At 44.8% G+C, this 12,718-nt stretch overlaps 1 protein-coding gene across 3 annotated transcripts in view; it reads left to right on the top strand.

Annotated features, from left to right (window-relative positions):
• Positions 1 to 12,718, top strand: part of LOC137347067 (cornifelin homolog A-like) — a 49,016-nt gene that overhangs the window by 23,860 nt on the left and 12,438 nt on the right. For all 3 annotated transcript variants that reach the window (XM_068011086.1, XM_068011087.1, XM_068011088.1), the window contains exon 4: positions 8,750 to 8,847. In XM_068011086.1, the coding sequence (XP_067867187.1) occupies positions 8,750 to 8,842 (93 nt within the window). In that variant the 3' untranslated portion in view covers positions 8,843 to 8,847. The remainder of the gene's footprint in view (positions 1 to 8,749; positions 8,848 to 12,718) is intronic.

Here is a 12,718-nt window from a genome sequence, read left to right as displayed (position 1 = left end):
GATTCCCCCTCACCATGGTTGACCGGGCCCTCGACCATGTCCATCTCATTTCCTGCACTTCTGCTCTCACCCCTTTCCCTCCCTCCCGGAACCGTGATAGCATTCCCATTGTCCTCACCTTCTACCACATCAGCCTTCATATTCAATAGATCATCTTCAGCCATTTCCACTACCTCCAGTGAGAAGCCACCAACAAAAATATCTTCGCCTCTTCTTTCAGAATTCTGAAGGGACCATTCCCTCCGCAACATCCGGGTCCACTCCTCAATCAACCCCAACAACCCCTCCCCTTCCTCCGGCACCTTTCCATGCAAGCTCAGAAGATGCAACACCTGCCCTTTTACCTCCCCCCTTCCCACTATCCAAGGCCCCAAACACTCCTTCCGGGTAAAACATTTATGTGTATCTCTTTCAAATTAGTGGACTATATTGCTGCTCACAATGCAGTCTACTCTCTGTCCTCAGCCGACTGCACTGTTCCAATGAAGCTCAACGTAAACTCAAGAAACAACACCTCTTCTTTCGAGACGGCACTTTACAGCCTTCTGGACTCAACACAAAGTTAGTTGAACAATTTCAGACCTTAATCTCTGCTCCCATTTTGTTTCCTTTTGCTTTGGATGTTTTGACTTTACTCGAGTTTTGCTCTTGTTTTTGCTTTCAAACGGCAGCTGTTCATCATTCTGCCAACCACACCTCCTCCAGACACATCTTTTGCTTCGTTACTTATCCCATTACCACTCCCTTTGGCCCGACACCATCAACTCTTTTGTCATTTAATCCCTCCCATCCTCCACCCTATCACCAACCTCTTTTGTTCCTTTTCCACCCACCCTCTTTCACTTGCTTCAAATCTATTACATTTCTAACTTTTCCCAGTTCTGATGAAAGGTCATCGACCTGAAATATTAACTCTCTCCATATGCAGAGTATTGTCAGCATATTCAGTTTTTATATTATCTGGCCTCCCTGGTTACTTCTTCCACATCATTGAGTCGACAAGCACTCCCGACTCCCTCCTTACTTATCACTTCCTACTCTGTACCTGGCACTTCAAACCTTTAGCACAGTGAACAATCTGCACCTGGCACTTTAACCCTTTACCACAGGGAACAATCTGTACCTGGCACTTTAACCCTTTACCACAGTGAACAATCTGCACCTGGCACTTTAACCCTTTACCACAGTGAACAATCTGCACCTGGCACTTTAACCCTTTACCACAGTGAACAATCTTTACCTGGCTCTTTAACCCTTTACCACAGTGAACAATCTGTACCTGGCGATTTAACCCTTTACCACAGTCAACAATCTGTACCTGGCTCTTTAACCCTTTACCACAGTGAACAATCTTTACCTGGCACTTTAACCCTTTACCACAGTGAACAATCTGTACCTGGCTCTTCAACCTTTTACCACAGTGAACAATCTTTACCTGGCTCTTTAACCCTTTACCACAGTGAACAATCTGTACCTGGCTCTTTAACCCTTTACCACAGTGAACAATCTGTACCTGGCTCTTCAACCTTTTACCACAGTGAACAATCTTTACCTGGCTCTTTAACCCTTTACCACAGTGAACAGTCTGTACCTGGCTCTTCAACCTTTTACCACAGTGAACAGTCTGTACCTGGCTCTTTAACCTTTTACCACAGTGAACAATCTTTACCTGGCTCTTTAACCCTTTACCACAGTGAACAATCTGTACCTGGCTCTTCAACCTTTTACCACAGTGAACAATCTTTACCTGGCTCTTTAACCTTTTACCACAGTGAACAATCTTTACCTGGCTCTTTAACCCTTTACCACAGTGAACAATCTGTACCTGGCTCTTCAACCTTTTACCACAGTGAACAATCTGCACCTGGCTCTTTAACCTTTTACCACAGTGAACAATCTTTACCTGGCTCTTTAACCCTTTACCACAGTGAACAATCTTTACCTGGCTCTTTAACCTTTTACCACAGTGAACAATCTTTACCTGGCTCTTTAACCCTTTACCACAGTGAACAATCTGTACCTGGCTCTTTAACCCTTTACCACAGTGAACATTCTGCACCTGGCGATTTAACCCTTTACCACAGTGAACAATCTGTACCTGGCTCTTTCACCCTTTACCACAGTGAACAGTCTGCACCTGGCGATTTAACCCTTTACCACAGTGAACAATCTGTACCTGGCTCTTTCACCCTTTACCACAGTGAACAATCTGCACCTGGCGATTTAACCCTTTACCACAGTCAACTGTCTGTACCTGGCACTTTAACCCTTTACCACAGACAACAGTCTGTACCTGGCTCTTTAACCCTTTACCACAGTGGATAGTCTGCATCTGGCACTTTGTCCCTTTACCACAGTGAACAGTCTGCACCTGGCGATTTAACCCTTTACCACAGACAACAGTCTGTACCTGGCACTTTAACCCTTTACCACAGACAACAGTCTGTACCTGGCACTTTAACCCTTTACCACAGACAACAGTCTGTACCTGGCACTTTAACCCTTTACCACAGACAACAGTCTGTACCTGGCACTTTAACCCTTTACCACAGACAACAGTCTGCATCTGGCGATTTAACCCTTTACCGTCGTGAACAGTCTGCACCTGGCGATTTAACCCTTTGCCACAGTCAACAGTCTGTACCTGGCACTTTATCCCTTTACCACAGTGAACAGTCTGTACCTGGCACTTTAACCCTTTACCACAGTCAACAGTCTGCACCTGGCGATTTAACCCTTTACCACAGTGAACAGTCTGTACCTGGCACTTTAACCCTTTACCACAGTCAACAGTCTGCACCTGGCGATTTAACCCTTTACCACAGTCAACAGTCTGCACCTGGCGATTTATCCCTTTACCACAGTGAACAGTCTGTACCTGGCTCTTTAACCCTTTACCACAGTGAACAATCTGCACCTGGCTCTTTAACCCTTTACCACCGCGAACAGTCTGCACCTGGCACTTTAACCCTTTACCACAGTCAACAGTCTGTACCTGGCACTTTAACCCTTTACCACAGTCAACAGTCTGCACCTGGCGATTTAACCCTTTACCACAGTCAACAGTCTGCACCTGGCGATTTATCCCTTTACCACAGTGAACAGTCTGTACCTGGCTCTTTAACCCTTTACCACAGTGAACAATCTGCACCTGGCACTTTAACCCTTTACCACCGTGAACAGTCTGCACCTGGCACTTTAACCCTTTACCACAGTGAACAGTCTGTACCTGGCTCTTTAACCCTTTACCACAGTGGATCGTCTGCATCTGGCACTTTGTCCCTTTACCACAGTGAACAGTCTGCACCTCGCGATTTAACCCTTTACGACAGACAACAGTCTGTACCTGGCACTTTAACCCTTTACCACAGACAACAGTCTGTACCTGGCACTTTAACCCTTTACCACAGACAACAGTCTGCACCTGGCACTTTAACCCTTTACCACAGACAACAGTCTGTACCTGGCACTTTAACCCTTGACCACAGTGAACAGTCTGCACCTGGCACTTTAACCCTTTACCACAGTCAACAGTCTGCATCTGGCGATATAACCCTTTACCACCGTGAACAATCTGCACCTGGCTCTTTAACCCTTTACCACAGTGAACAGTCTGTACCTGGCTCTTTAACCCTTTACCACAGTGAACAGTCTGTACCTGGCACTTTAACCCTTTACCACAGTCAACAGTCTGCACCTGGCGATTTAACCCTTTACCACAGTCAACAGTCTGCACTTGGCGATTTAACCCTTTACCACAGTCAACAGTCTGCACTTGGCGATTTAACCCTTTACCACAGTCAACAGTCTGCACCTGGCACTTTAACCCTTTACCACAGTCAACAGTCTGCACCTGGCGATTTACCCTTTACCACAGTCAACAGTCTGTACTTGGCGATTTAACCCTTTACCACAGTCAACAGTCTGCACCTGGCGATTTAACCCTTGACCTCCGTGAACAGTCTGTACCTGGCGATTTAACCGTTTACCACAGTCAACAGTCTGCACCTGGCGATTTAACCCTTTACCTCCGTGAACAGTCTGTACCTGGCACTTTAACCCTTTACCACAGTCAACAGTCTGCACCTGGCGATTTAACCCTTTACCTCCGTGAACAGTCTGTACCTGGCACTTTAACCCTTTACCACAGTCAACAGTCTGCACCTGGCGATTTGACCCTTTACCTCCGTGAACAGTCTGTACCTGGCACTTTAACCCTTTACCACAGTCAACAGTCTGCACCTGGCGATTTAACCCTTTACCACAGTGAACAATCTGTACCTGGCTCTTTCACCCTTTACCACAGTGAACAATCTGTACCTGGCTCTTTAACCCTTTACCACAGTCAACAGTCTGCACCTGGCGATTTAACCCTTTACCTCCGTGAACAGTCTGTTCCTGGTTCTTTTACCCTTTACCACAGTCAACAGTCTGCACCTGGCGATTTAACCCTTTACCTCCGTGAACAGTCTGTACCTGGCACTTTAACCCTTTACCACAGTCAACAGTCTGCACCTGACGATTTAACCCTTTACCACAGTCAACAGTCTGCACCTGGCGATTTGACCCTTTACCACAGTCAACAGTCTGCACTTTGCGATTTAACCCTTTACCACAGTCAACAGTCTGCACTTGGCGATTTAACCCTTTACCACAGTCAACAGTCTGCACTTGGCGATTTAACCCTTTACCACAGTCAACAGTCTGCACTTGGCGATTTAACCCTTTACCACAGTCAACAGTCTGCACTTGGCGATTTAACCCTTTACCACAGTCAACAGTCTGCACCTGGCGATTTAACCCTTTACCACAGTCAACAGTCTGCACTTGGCGATTTAACCCTTTACCACAGTCAACAGTCTGCACTTGGCGATTTAACCCTTTACCACAGTCAACAGTCTGCACCTGGCGATTTAACCCTTTACCTCCGTGAACAGTCTGTACCTGGCGATTTAACCCTTTACCACAGTCAACAGTCTGCACTTGGCGATTTAACCCTTTACCACAGTCAACAGTCTGCACTTGGCGATTTAACCCTTTACCACAGTGAACAATCTGCACCTGGCTCTTTAACCCTTTACCACAGTGAACAGTCTGCACCTGGCACTTTAACCCTTTACCACAGTGAACTGTCTGCACCTGGCGATTTAACCCTTTACCACAGTCAACAGTCTGCATCTGTCGATTTAACCCTTTACCACAGTGAACAGTCTGCACCTGGCACTTTAACCCTTTACCACAGTCAACAGTCTGCATCTGTCGATTTAACCCTTTACCACAGTCAACAGTCTGCAGCTGGCTCTTTAACCCTTTACCACAGTGAACAGTCTGCACCTGGCACTTTAACGCTTTACCACAGTCAACAGTCTGTACCTGGCACTTTAACCCATTACCACAGTCAACAGTCTGCAGCTGGCTCTTTAGCCCTTTACCACAGTCAACAGTCTGCAGCTGGCTCTTTAGCCCTTTACCACAGTGAACATTCTGCACCTGGCACTTTAACCCTTTACCACAGTGAACAGTCTGCACCTGGCACTTTAACCCTTTACCACTGTGAACAGTCTGTTCCTGGTTCTTTTACCCTTTACCACAGTGAACAGTCTGTACCTGGCGATTTAACCCTTTACCACAGTGAACAATCTATCTGGCACTTTAACCCTTTACCACAGTCAACAGTCTGCACCTGGCGATTTAACCCTTTACCACAGTCACCAGTCTGTACCTGGCACTTTAACCCACTACCACAGTCAACAGTCTGCACCTGGCGATTTAACCCTTTACCACAGTGAACAGTCTGCACCTGGCACTTTAACCCTTTACCACAGTGAACAATATGCTGGGATTGGAAAAATTCCGATTTGTGAGTAGTCATTTAAATATGTCTCAACCTGGAGTAATTCACACCGACCCGCGGCATGTGAAGGATGTGTGGAGAATGGGAAGCTGAGAGCAACCTTTACACTCAAAGGGTAATGGTGGTGTGGAATAAATTACCAATGATACAGGCATGTAAATGGGGTCATAGATCATGCCTATTAAATCAGGGTGATCAGCCAGCCAAGGAGTTGTTGGTCTTGGTAAGATTGTTGATGGAACAGGCTGAATTTCCAACAATAAATGTGAAGAGCTTATGTGCATATTTGTCACTAATTGTTTGACCATTCATTCAGCTGCCTCTGCAAACTGATTTGGGGTTCCATGTACACAGATTATTAAAAAGTCATGAACAGGTACAGAGAGTAATCAGAAAGCCTCATGGAATGCTGGTCTTTATAGCCAGAGGAATGGATTACAAGGGGATAAAAGTCAAGCTTCAGCTGCAGAAAGCCCTGGATTGACCACACCTGGAACAGTGTGAGCAGTTCAGGGCTCCACACCTGAGAAAGGATATATTGGTCTTGGAAGAAGCACAGCATAGATTTACCAGAATGACACTTTGCCTCGAAAAGTTAAGCTACACAGAGAGATTAAACAAATGGGTTGTATTCCCTGGAATTTAGGAAGTGAAGAGGTGATTTGATCAAAATTTATGAGGTATTAAGGGGAACAGATAGGATAGATACAGAGAAACTATTTTTGTTGGGTGGGGAGTCTGGGACTAGAAGGAATAGTCGTCTCGATCCAGAGCTTTTAGGAGTGAAATTGGGAAACACAAAGAGTGGGAGAAGTTTGGAATTCTCTTCCGCAAACAGCAACCAGTGCTAGATCAATTATTAATTTTAAAAATGAGATTGATAGATTTTTGTTAACCAAAGGTATTAAGGGATATGGGGCAAAGGCAGGTATATGGAGTTAGGTTGCAGATCGGCTATGATCTCATTGAATGGTCGAACAGGCTCAAGGGGCTGAATGGCCTCTTTCTGTTACTATGTTCCTGCTTTCCTCCCTTCTCCTTTCTCACTGAGCCAAATGTCCCCCCAGGGACCACCTCCCACCCCTTCCCCAGCCTAGCCCTTGAAACCATGTCTTTCTCTCTCTCTCTCTCTCATTTCTATCCTCTCTCCTCTCCTGCACTCTTCAAGATCACATCGTACATGCTTCCTGCTCCCTTGATCCTATTATCACTAAACTGCTGACCAGCCAACTTCCCCTCCTGGTTCCTATGTTAGCTGAAATTATAAATGGTTCCCTCTCCTCAGGTACTGTCCCCTCCTTTTCCAAACCAAGTCCACCCCTCTTCCCGTCCACTGCCTCTAGCTCAATCAGACTCTTCATGACCTTCACGTCCTATTTTGATGTTGCTGAGTTTCTGATCCCATAACAAAGACTATCTAACATCATCTGCCTTCACCCATCTCTTCAGAAATTTCATCCATGCCTTTATCACATCCAGACTCAACTATTTCAATTTTCCCATTCCCCACTCTCTGTAAACTTCAGCTCATCCAAAATCCTGTAGCCTCTATCTTATTCTGCATCAAGTTCTGTTCACCCACGGTTCATGTCCTTCTCACCTACATTGGCTCCTGGTCATCATTGTGTTTAAATCTCTTCATGGCCACTCCCGTCCCTATCTTTATAACCTTCTCCAGCTCAAAATCCCTCCCTCACTGACCTCTCTGTTCTTTGACTCTTGCCTCTTATGCATTCCCTTCCTTCCTTCCTTCTACGATTGACGACCATGCCTTTTAGCCTCCGACACCTATTTTCCAGAATTCTCTCTCTTAAACCTCTCTGCCTTTCTACCTCTCTCTTCTCCTTTAAGATCCTCTTTTAAACTCTTTAATCTCTTTGACTAAGCTTTTGGTCACCTGATCTAATATCTTCTTTGGTTCAGCGTCCGATCTATTAATTACACCTCTCTGAAGCACCTTGAGATGTTTTTCTAAGTTCAAGGCACTGTATAAATGCAAGTTAGTGTTATTGAGGGATATGGTGAGAAAGTGGATAGCTGGGGTGAGGGATCTAACAAGAAGCTCTGTCAGATGGGTTGAGGAATATGGACAGTTGGATGGATTGAGGGATGTGAAGAGAAGTTGGATTGAGATTGTGGTGAGGAGGCTGAGTGGAGGAGGTTGGGTTGAGGAAGTTGAGTGGAGGAGGTTGGGTTGAAGATGTGATGAGGAGGTTGAGTGGAGGAGGTTGAGTTGAGGATGTGGTGAGGAGGTTGAGTGGAGGATGTAGTGAGGAGGTTGAGTGGAGGATGTAGTAAGGAGGCGGGCAGTTGAAATTGATCTTTGAAGGAGATGGACCTGTTTAACCCTAATGTCCATCACTTTTTCCTGAAAAGTGTCAATGAACTGGTCCTTTGACAAAATTCGGAAAAAGAAAACAATTTGGGTAAGAGCATGAATTAATCACTAACAACCAAACCAATTAATACAAAGCAATTTTTGCTGTGGCTTTCCAGTCACTGTGATTTTTTCACAGTCTCTAATTCCAGTCAGACTATTTAAAGCAATGACTTACTGGCTAAAGGCACCTGGAATTGTTCGGCTCACTCCCTGGTCTGTGATGAGTTAACAGGAAAGGGAGGAGAGAAATCAGTCAGGGTTCCTGCTCCTAATCACTATGGAGTGATCCAATGACCCCTGTTGGACAATGTGTGTTTGCACAAGTGAAAGCAGGTTTGAGCCTGGCTGGGATTCTTCCGATGGTTGAAAAGCCACCAGTACTAACTGTCCAGGCACACTTGTAAAGAATTGATTATGGATGAGCTGTTCGTGCACTTGGAATATCCTGCACATTTTCTGGCCAACGTGTTTTTAAAAGGAAGTCTTATTTATCATTCCTATCTTCTGCATTACAGGGAACCATTTGCAATGATGTCTTGATGATGCTTTTCTGTGGTCCGTGTGAAATCTGTCGAATGGCTCGTGAGTTGCGTAACCACAATGGGTAATACAGGTAAGAGAAGCAGCCACCTCCATTTTAACATAAAACTCTATTATCCATCCCCCACCATTTCACTGAGTGTGCTCTTGATGGGTGAAGGTTCCATCAGCACCAGCTAAACTTCTGAACCTTCTCTCAGAACCTGGTCTTCCTGAGGCAGTAAGCATGAACACACTGTCCAGGCTTGGTGGCATCATAGCAAACTCCATCCTGTTCTCAGCTGATCTTCATATCATAGAATCATACAGAAGGAGGCCAGTCTGCCCATCGTTCCTGCCCAGTGCTATCCAATGAGTCTTGCTCCCCTTCTCTTTCCCCCTAGTCCTGCAAATATTTTCCCTTTGGGTATTTATCCAATTCCTTCTTGAAAGTTCTTATTGAATCGACTTCCACCGTCCACTTAGGGAGTGCATTCCAGATCATAACAGCTCACTGCATTTTTAAAAAAACCCTCCTCATCACCCCATTTTGTTTTTACTGATTATCTTAAATCTGTGTCCTCTGGTTACCAACTCTCCTGGCACTGGAAACAGTTTCTCCTTATTTACTCTCTCAAAAACCCTTCATAATTTGAACACCTCTATTAAATCTTCCCTTAACTTTCTCTGCTCGAAGGAGAACAATCACAGTTTCTCCAGTCTCTGTACACGTTCCTGCAAGACTGACTAAGGATAATGAGGGTGCTATCACCAACCCCAGCCCAGTGGTGACATCAGCTTACTACCCCAGACAAGATCGGGTAGAAAGGGGATCAAACCTGGGTCTGTCAAGTCTGGATAGCTCAGTAGTAAATCTTTGATTCCTCACTTTTGGTGTCGTCGATATTTAACTCAATTCCTCTAGCCCCCTCTTCTCTTAATTTACTATTTCCCTGCCCTCCTGCCTCAATCTCACTCTTCATGTGAAAGGAGGAAAAAAGAAAACAGGGAATGATAGGCCAGTTAGCCGAACATCAGTAATGGGCAAAATGCTAGAATCTATTATGAGGGACATGATAACAAGGCACTTAGAAAATCAGAATATATTTAAGCAGAGTCAACATATATTTATGAAAGGAAAATCGTGTTGGATAAATCTGTTCGAGTTTTTTGAGGATGTAATCAGTAAGATGGATGAGGGGGAACCAGAAGTGTAGTGTATTTAAATTTTCAAAAAAGCATTCAATAAGGTTCCACACAAGAGGCTATGACACAAAATTAGGAGGAATTGTATTGGGGGTAATATATTAGTATAGATTGAGGATTGGTTAATGGACAGAAAACAGAGAGTAGGAATAAATGAGACATTTTCAGGTTAGTGGGCTTTAACTATTGGGGTTCCACAAGGAACAGTACTTGGGCCTCAGCTATTTACAAGCTATATTAATGACTTAGATTAGGGGACTGAGTTTAGACAGGCATCATGATCGGCGCAGGCTTGGAGGGCCGAATGGCCTGTACCTGTGCTGTACTGTTCTTTGTTCTTTGAGAGTAAGATGCACTCAGGGGTCTCCTGCACTACCTGCATGATTATTTTTGACTGTCTGGTGGTCACCCATTCCCTCGCTCCCTGCATACTCTTAAGCTGTGGGGTGACCACAGTTATAAACATGATTTCCACATAGCTCTCATCCTCGTGAATGCACCGCAGTGTCGCCAGCTGCCACTCAAGTTCCAAAACCCGGAGCTCAAGCTGCTTCAGTTGACGACACATCCTGCACAAATGGTTCTCCAGGATATGGCAAGCATCCTAGAGCTCCCACATGGCACAGGAGGTGCACTGTCGAGGGTGAAGCAACCCTGCCATTCCTTTATTTATTAGTTGACCCTTTGCTACTGCTAAAACAAAACCTTACTACAGCTTAGAATTATTAATAAAATCTTACGAGTACTGATATATCCTACTAAAAATCAATACAGTTCACTAGTTAAAATAAACCATACTCAAGAGAAAATACCAGCTCCTCACTTGTTCCTTATTATTAAGCTATTTACACACACACCCTAACCCAGCTATTTATAGTTATTCCCTAACAGCAGTTACTCATCAACTAATCACCTTACAGCTTTCCTGTGACATCACTGCACACTTTGTTTTCAATCTCCGGCGAGCCTGGACTCCTCTCCCGGAAGGTACACGTTCTAGGCCGTGATCCTCGGGCTGTATTTATCGGCTCCCCGCTCCGTGTTCTTCCCGTAGGTGCGCTCCTCTCTGCTTCTCTCCCGGAAGGTAAACATCAGCAAATTTCCCTGCAAGTCGCCCCGTCGATCTCACCCACTGCAAAAGCATCTCCAGCACTCGCACTGCTCGGATATAGACAGGTTTCAATGGTATATGGAATACGATGTAACTAAGTGTGGTGTTATCCACTTTGGAAGGGAAATATTTTTGAATGTTGAGAGACTGGGAAATGTTTGGATTCAGAGGGACCTGGGTGTCCATGTACATGAATCACAGAGAGTTAACTTGCAGGTACAGCAAGCAATTAGGAAAACAAATGGTATGTTAGTTTTTGTTAGAGGGATTCGAGTATCAGAGTAAAGAAGGCCTATAACAATTATATAGGGCATCTGGAGTACCAAGTCCAGTTTTGCTCTCCTTACCTAAGGAAGGACACAATTGTTCTAGAAGGAGTGCAACAAAGGTTCACTAGACTGGTTCCTGGGATTAGGGGATTGTCCTATGAGGAGAGGTTGGGTAGACTAAGCCTATATTCCCTGGAGCTTAGAAGAATAAGTGATGATCTAATTGAAATAGATAAAATTATTGAGGTGCTTAAATGCTGAGAAGATGTTTCCCCTGGCTGGGGAATCTAGAACATGTCATTACAGTCATAGAATAAGGGACTGAGATGAGGAGAAATTTCTTCACTCAAAGGATTGTGAATCTTTGGAATTGTTTACCCCAGACAGCCATGGATGCTCAGTCATTGAGTATATTCAAGACAAAGGTCAATAGATTTTTGGGTAATAAATGAATTAAATGATATGGGGATGGTGCGGGAAGGTGGAATTGAGGTAGAAGATCAGCCATGATCTTGTTGAATGGCAGAGCAGGCTTGAAGAGAAGGGACAAATGTAAGTTCCAGTATCCATATTGATTATTCACAAGCTTGATATCTTTCCTTACCCTGAGCTGAAATTCAGACCCCCGTTACTCGCCATCGTCAAGACTGCATGCTTCCACCTCCACCCCAACCTCAGCCCCCCACAGCTTAATGTGCCTGTTTCATCTCCTAGATTCAGTTACTCCAATACTGTCCTTCCCAGCCTCCAGTCCTCTTCCCTACACAAACTCCAGTTTGCCCTGTCCTATACAACTGCGCCATCCTCACTGACCATCACTGAATATCCGCTTCCCAGTATCACAAGTTTAAAATCCTCCTCATTGTTTTTTAATTCCTCCATGACCACAACCCACCCTAGCTCTGCCATCTTCTCCACTCCTATACTGTCCACACCCCTGTCCCTCCCATCACCAAACACATGGAGTGCTGTGCACAATTCTGACCTCCATAGTATGGAAAGGGTATTGAGGCACTGGAGAAGTGCAAAAAAACCTTCACAAGGCTGAGACCAGAACTGAGAGGTTATGCCCATCAGGAAAGATTGAACAGGTGGAGAAAGAGAAGACTAATAGAGCTGACAGAGGTCTTCAAGATTATGAAAGGGTTTGAAAGGATAGAACATAGAAAATGTTTCTCCTTGTGGAGGAGACCAAAGGGCTTATAAATATAAGATAGTCACCAATTATAAAAATCAGGAGAAACTTCTTTTACCCAGAGAGATGTGAGAATGTGCAACTCGCCCCCACATGGAGCAGCTGAGGTGAATAGTAGAGACAGATTTAAGGAGAAGCTAGATAAACTATGAGTAAGAAAGGAATAAAAGGTGCATGGCCAAGT

This window comes from Heterodontus francisci, chromosome 31 (genome assembly GCF_036365525.1).
Source record: "Heterodontus francisci isolate sHetFra1 chromosome 31, sHetFra1.hap1, whole genome shotgun sequence".
In the NCBI taxonomy this organism is placed as follows: Eukaryota; Metazoa; Chordata; class Chondrichthyes; order Heterodontiformes; family Heterodontidae; genus Heterodontus; species Heterodontus francisci.
The sequence above is the reverse complement of the archived record's forward strand: the minus strand, read 5'-3'. Positions and strand labels throughout refer to the sequence as shown.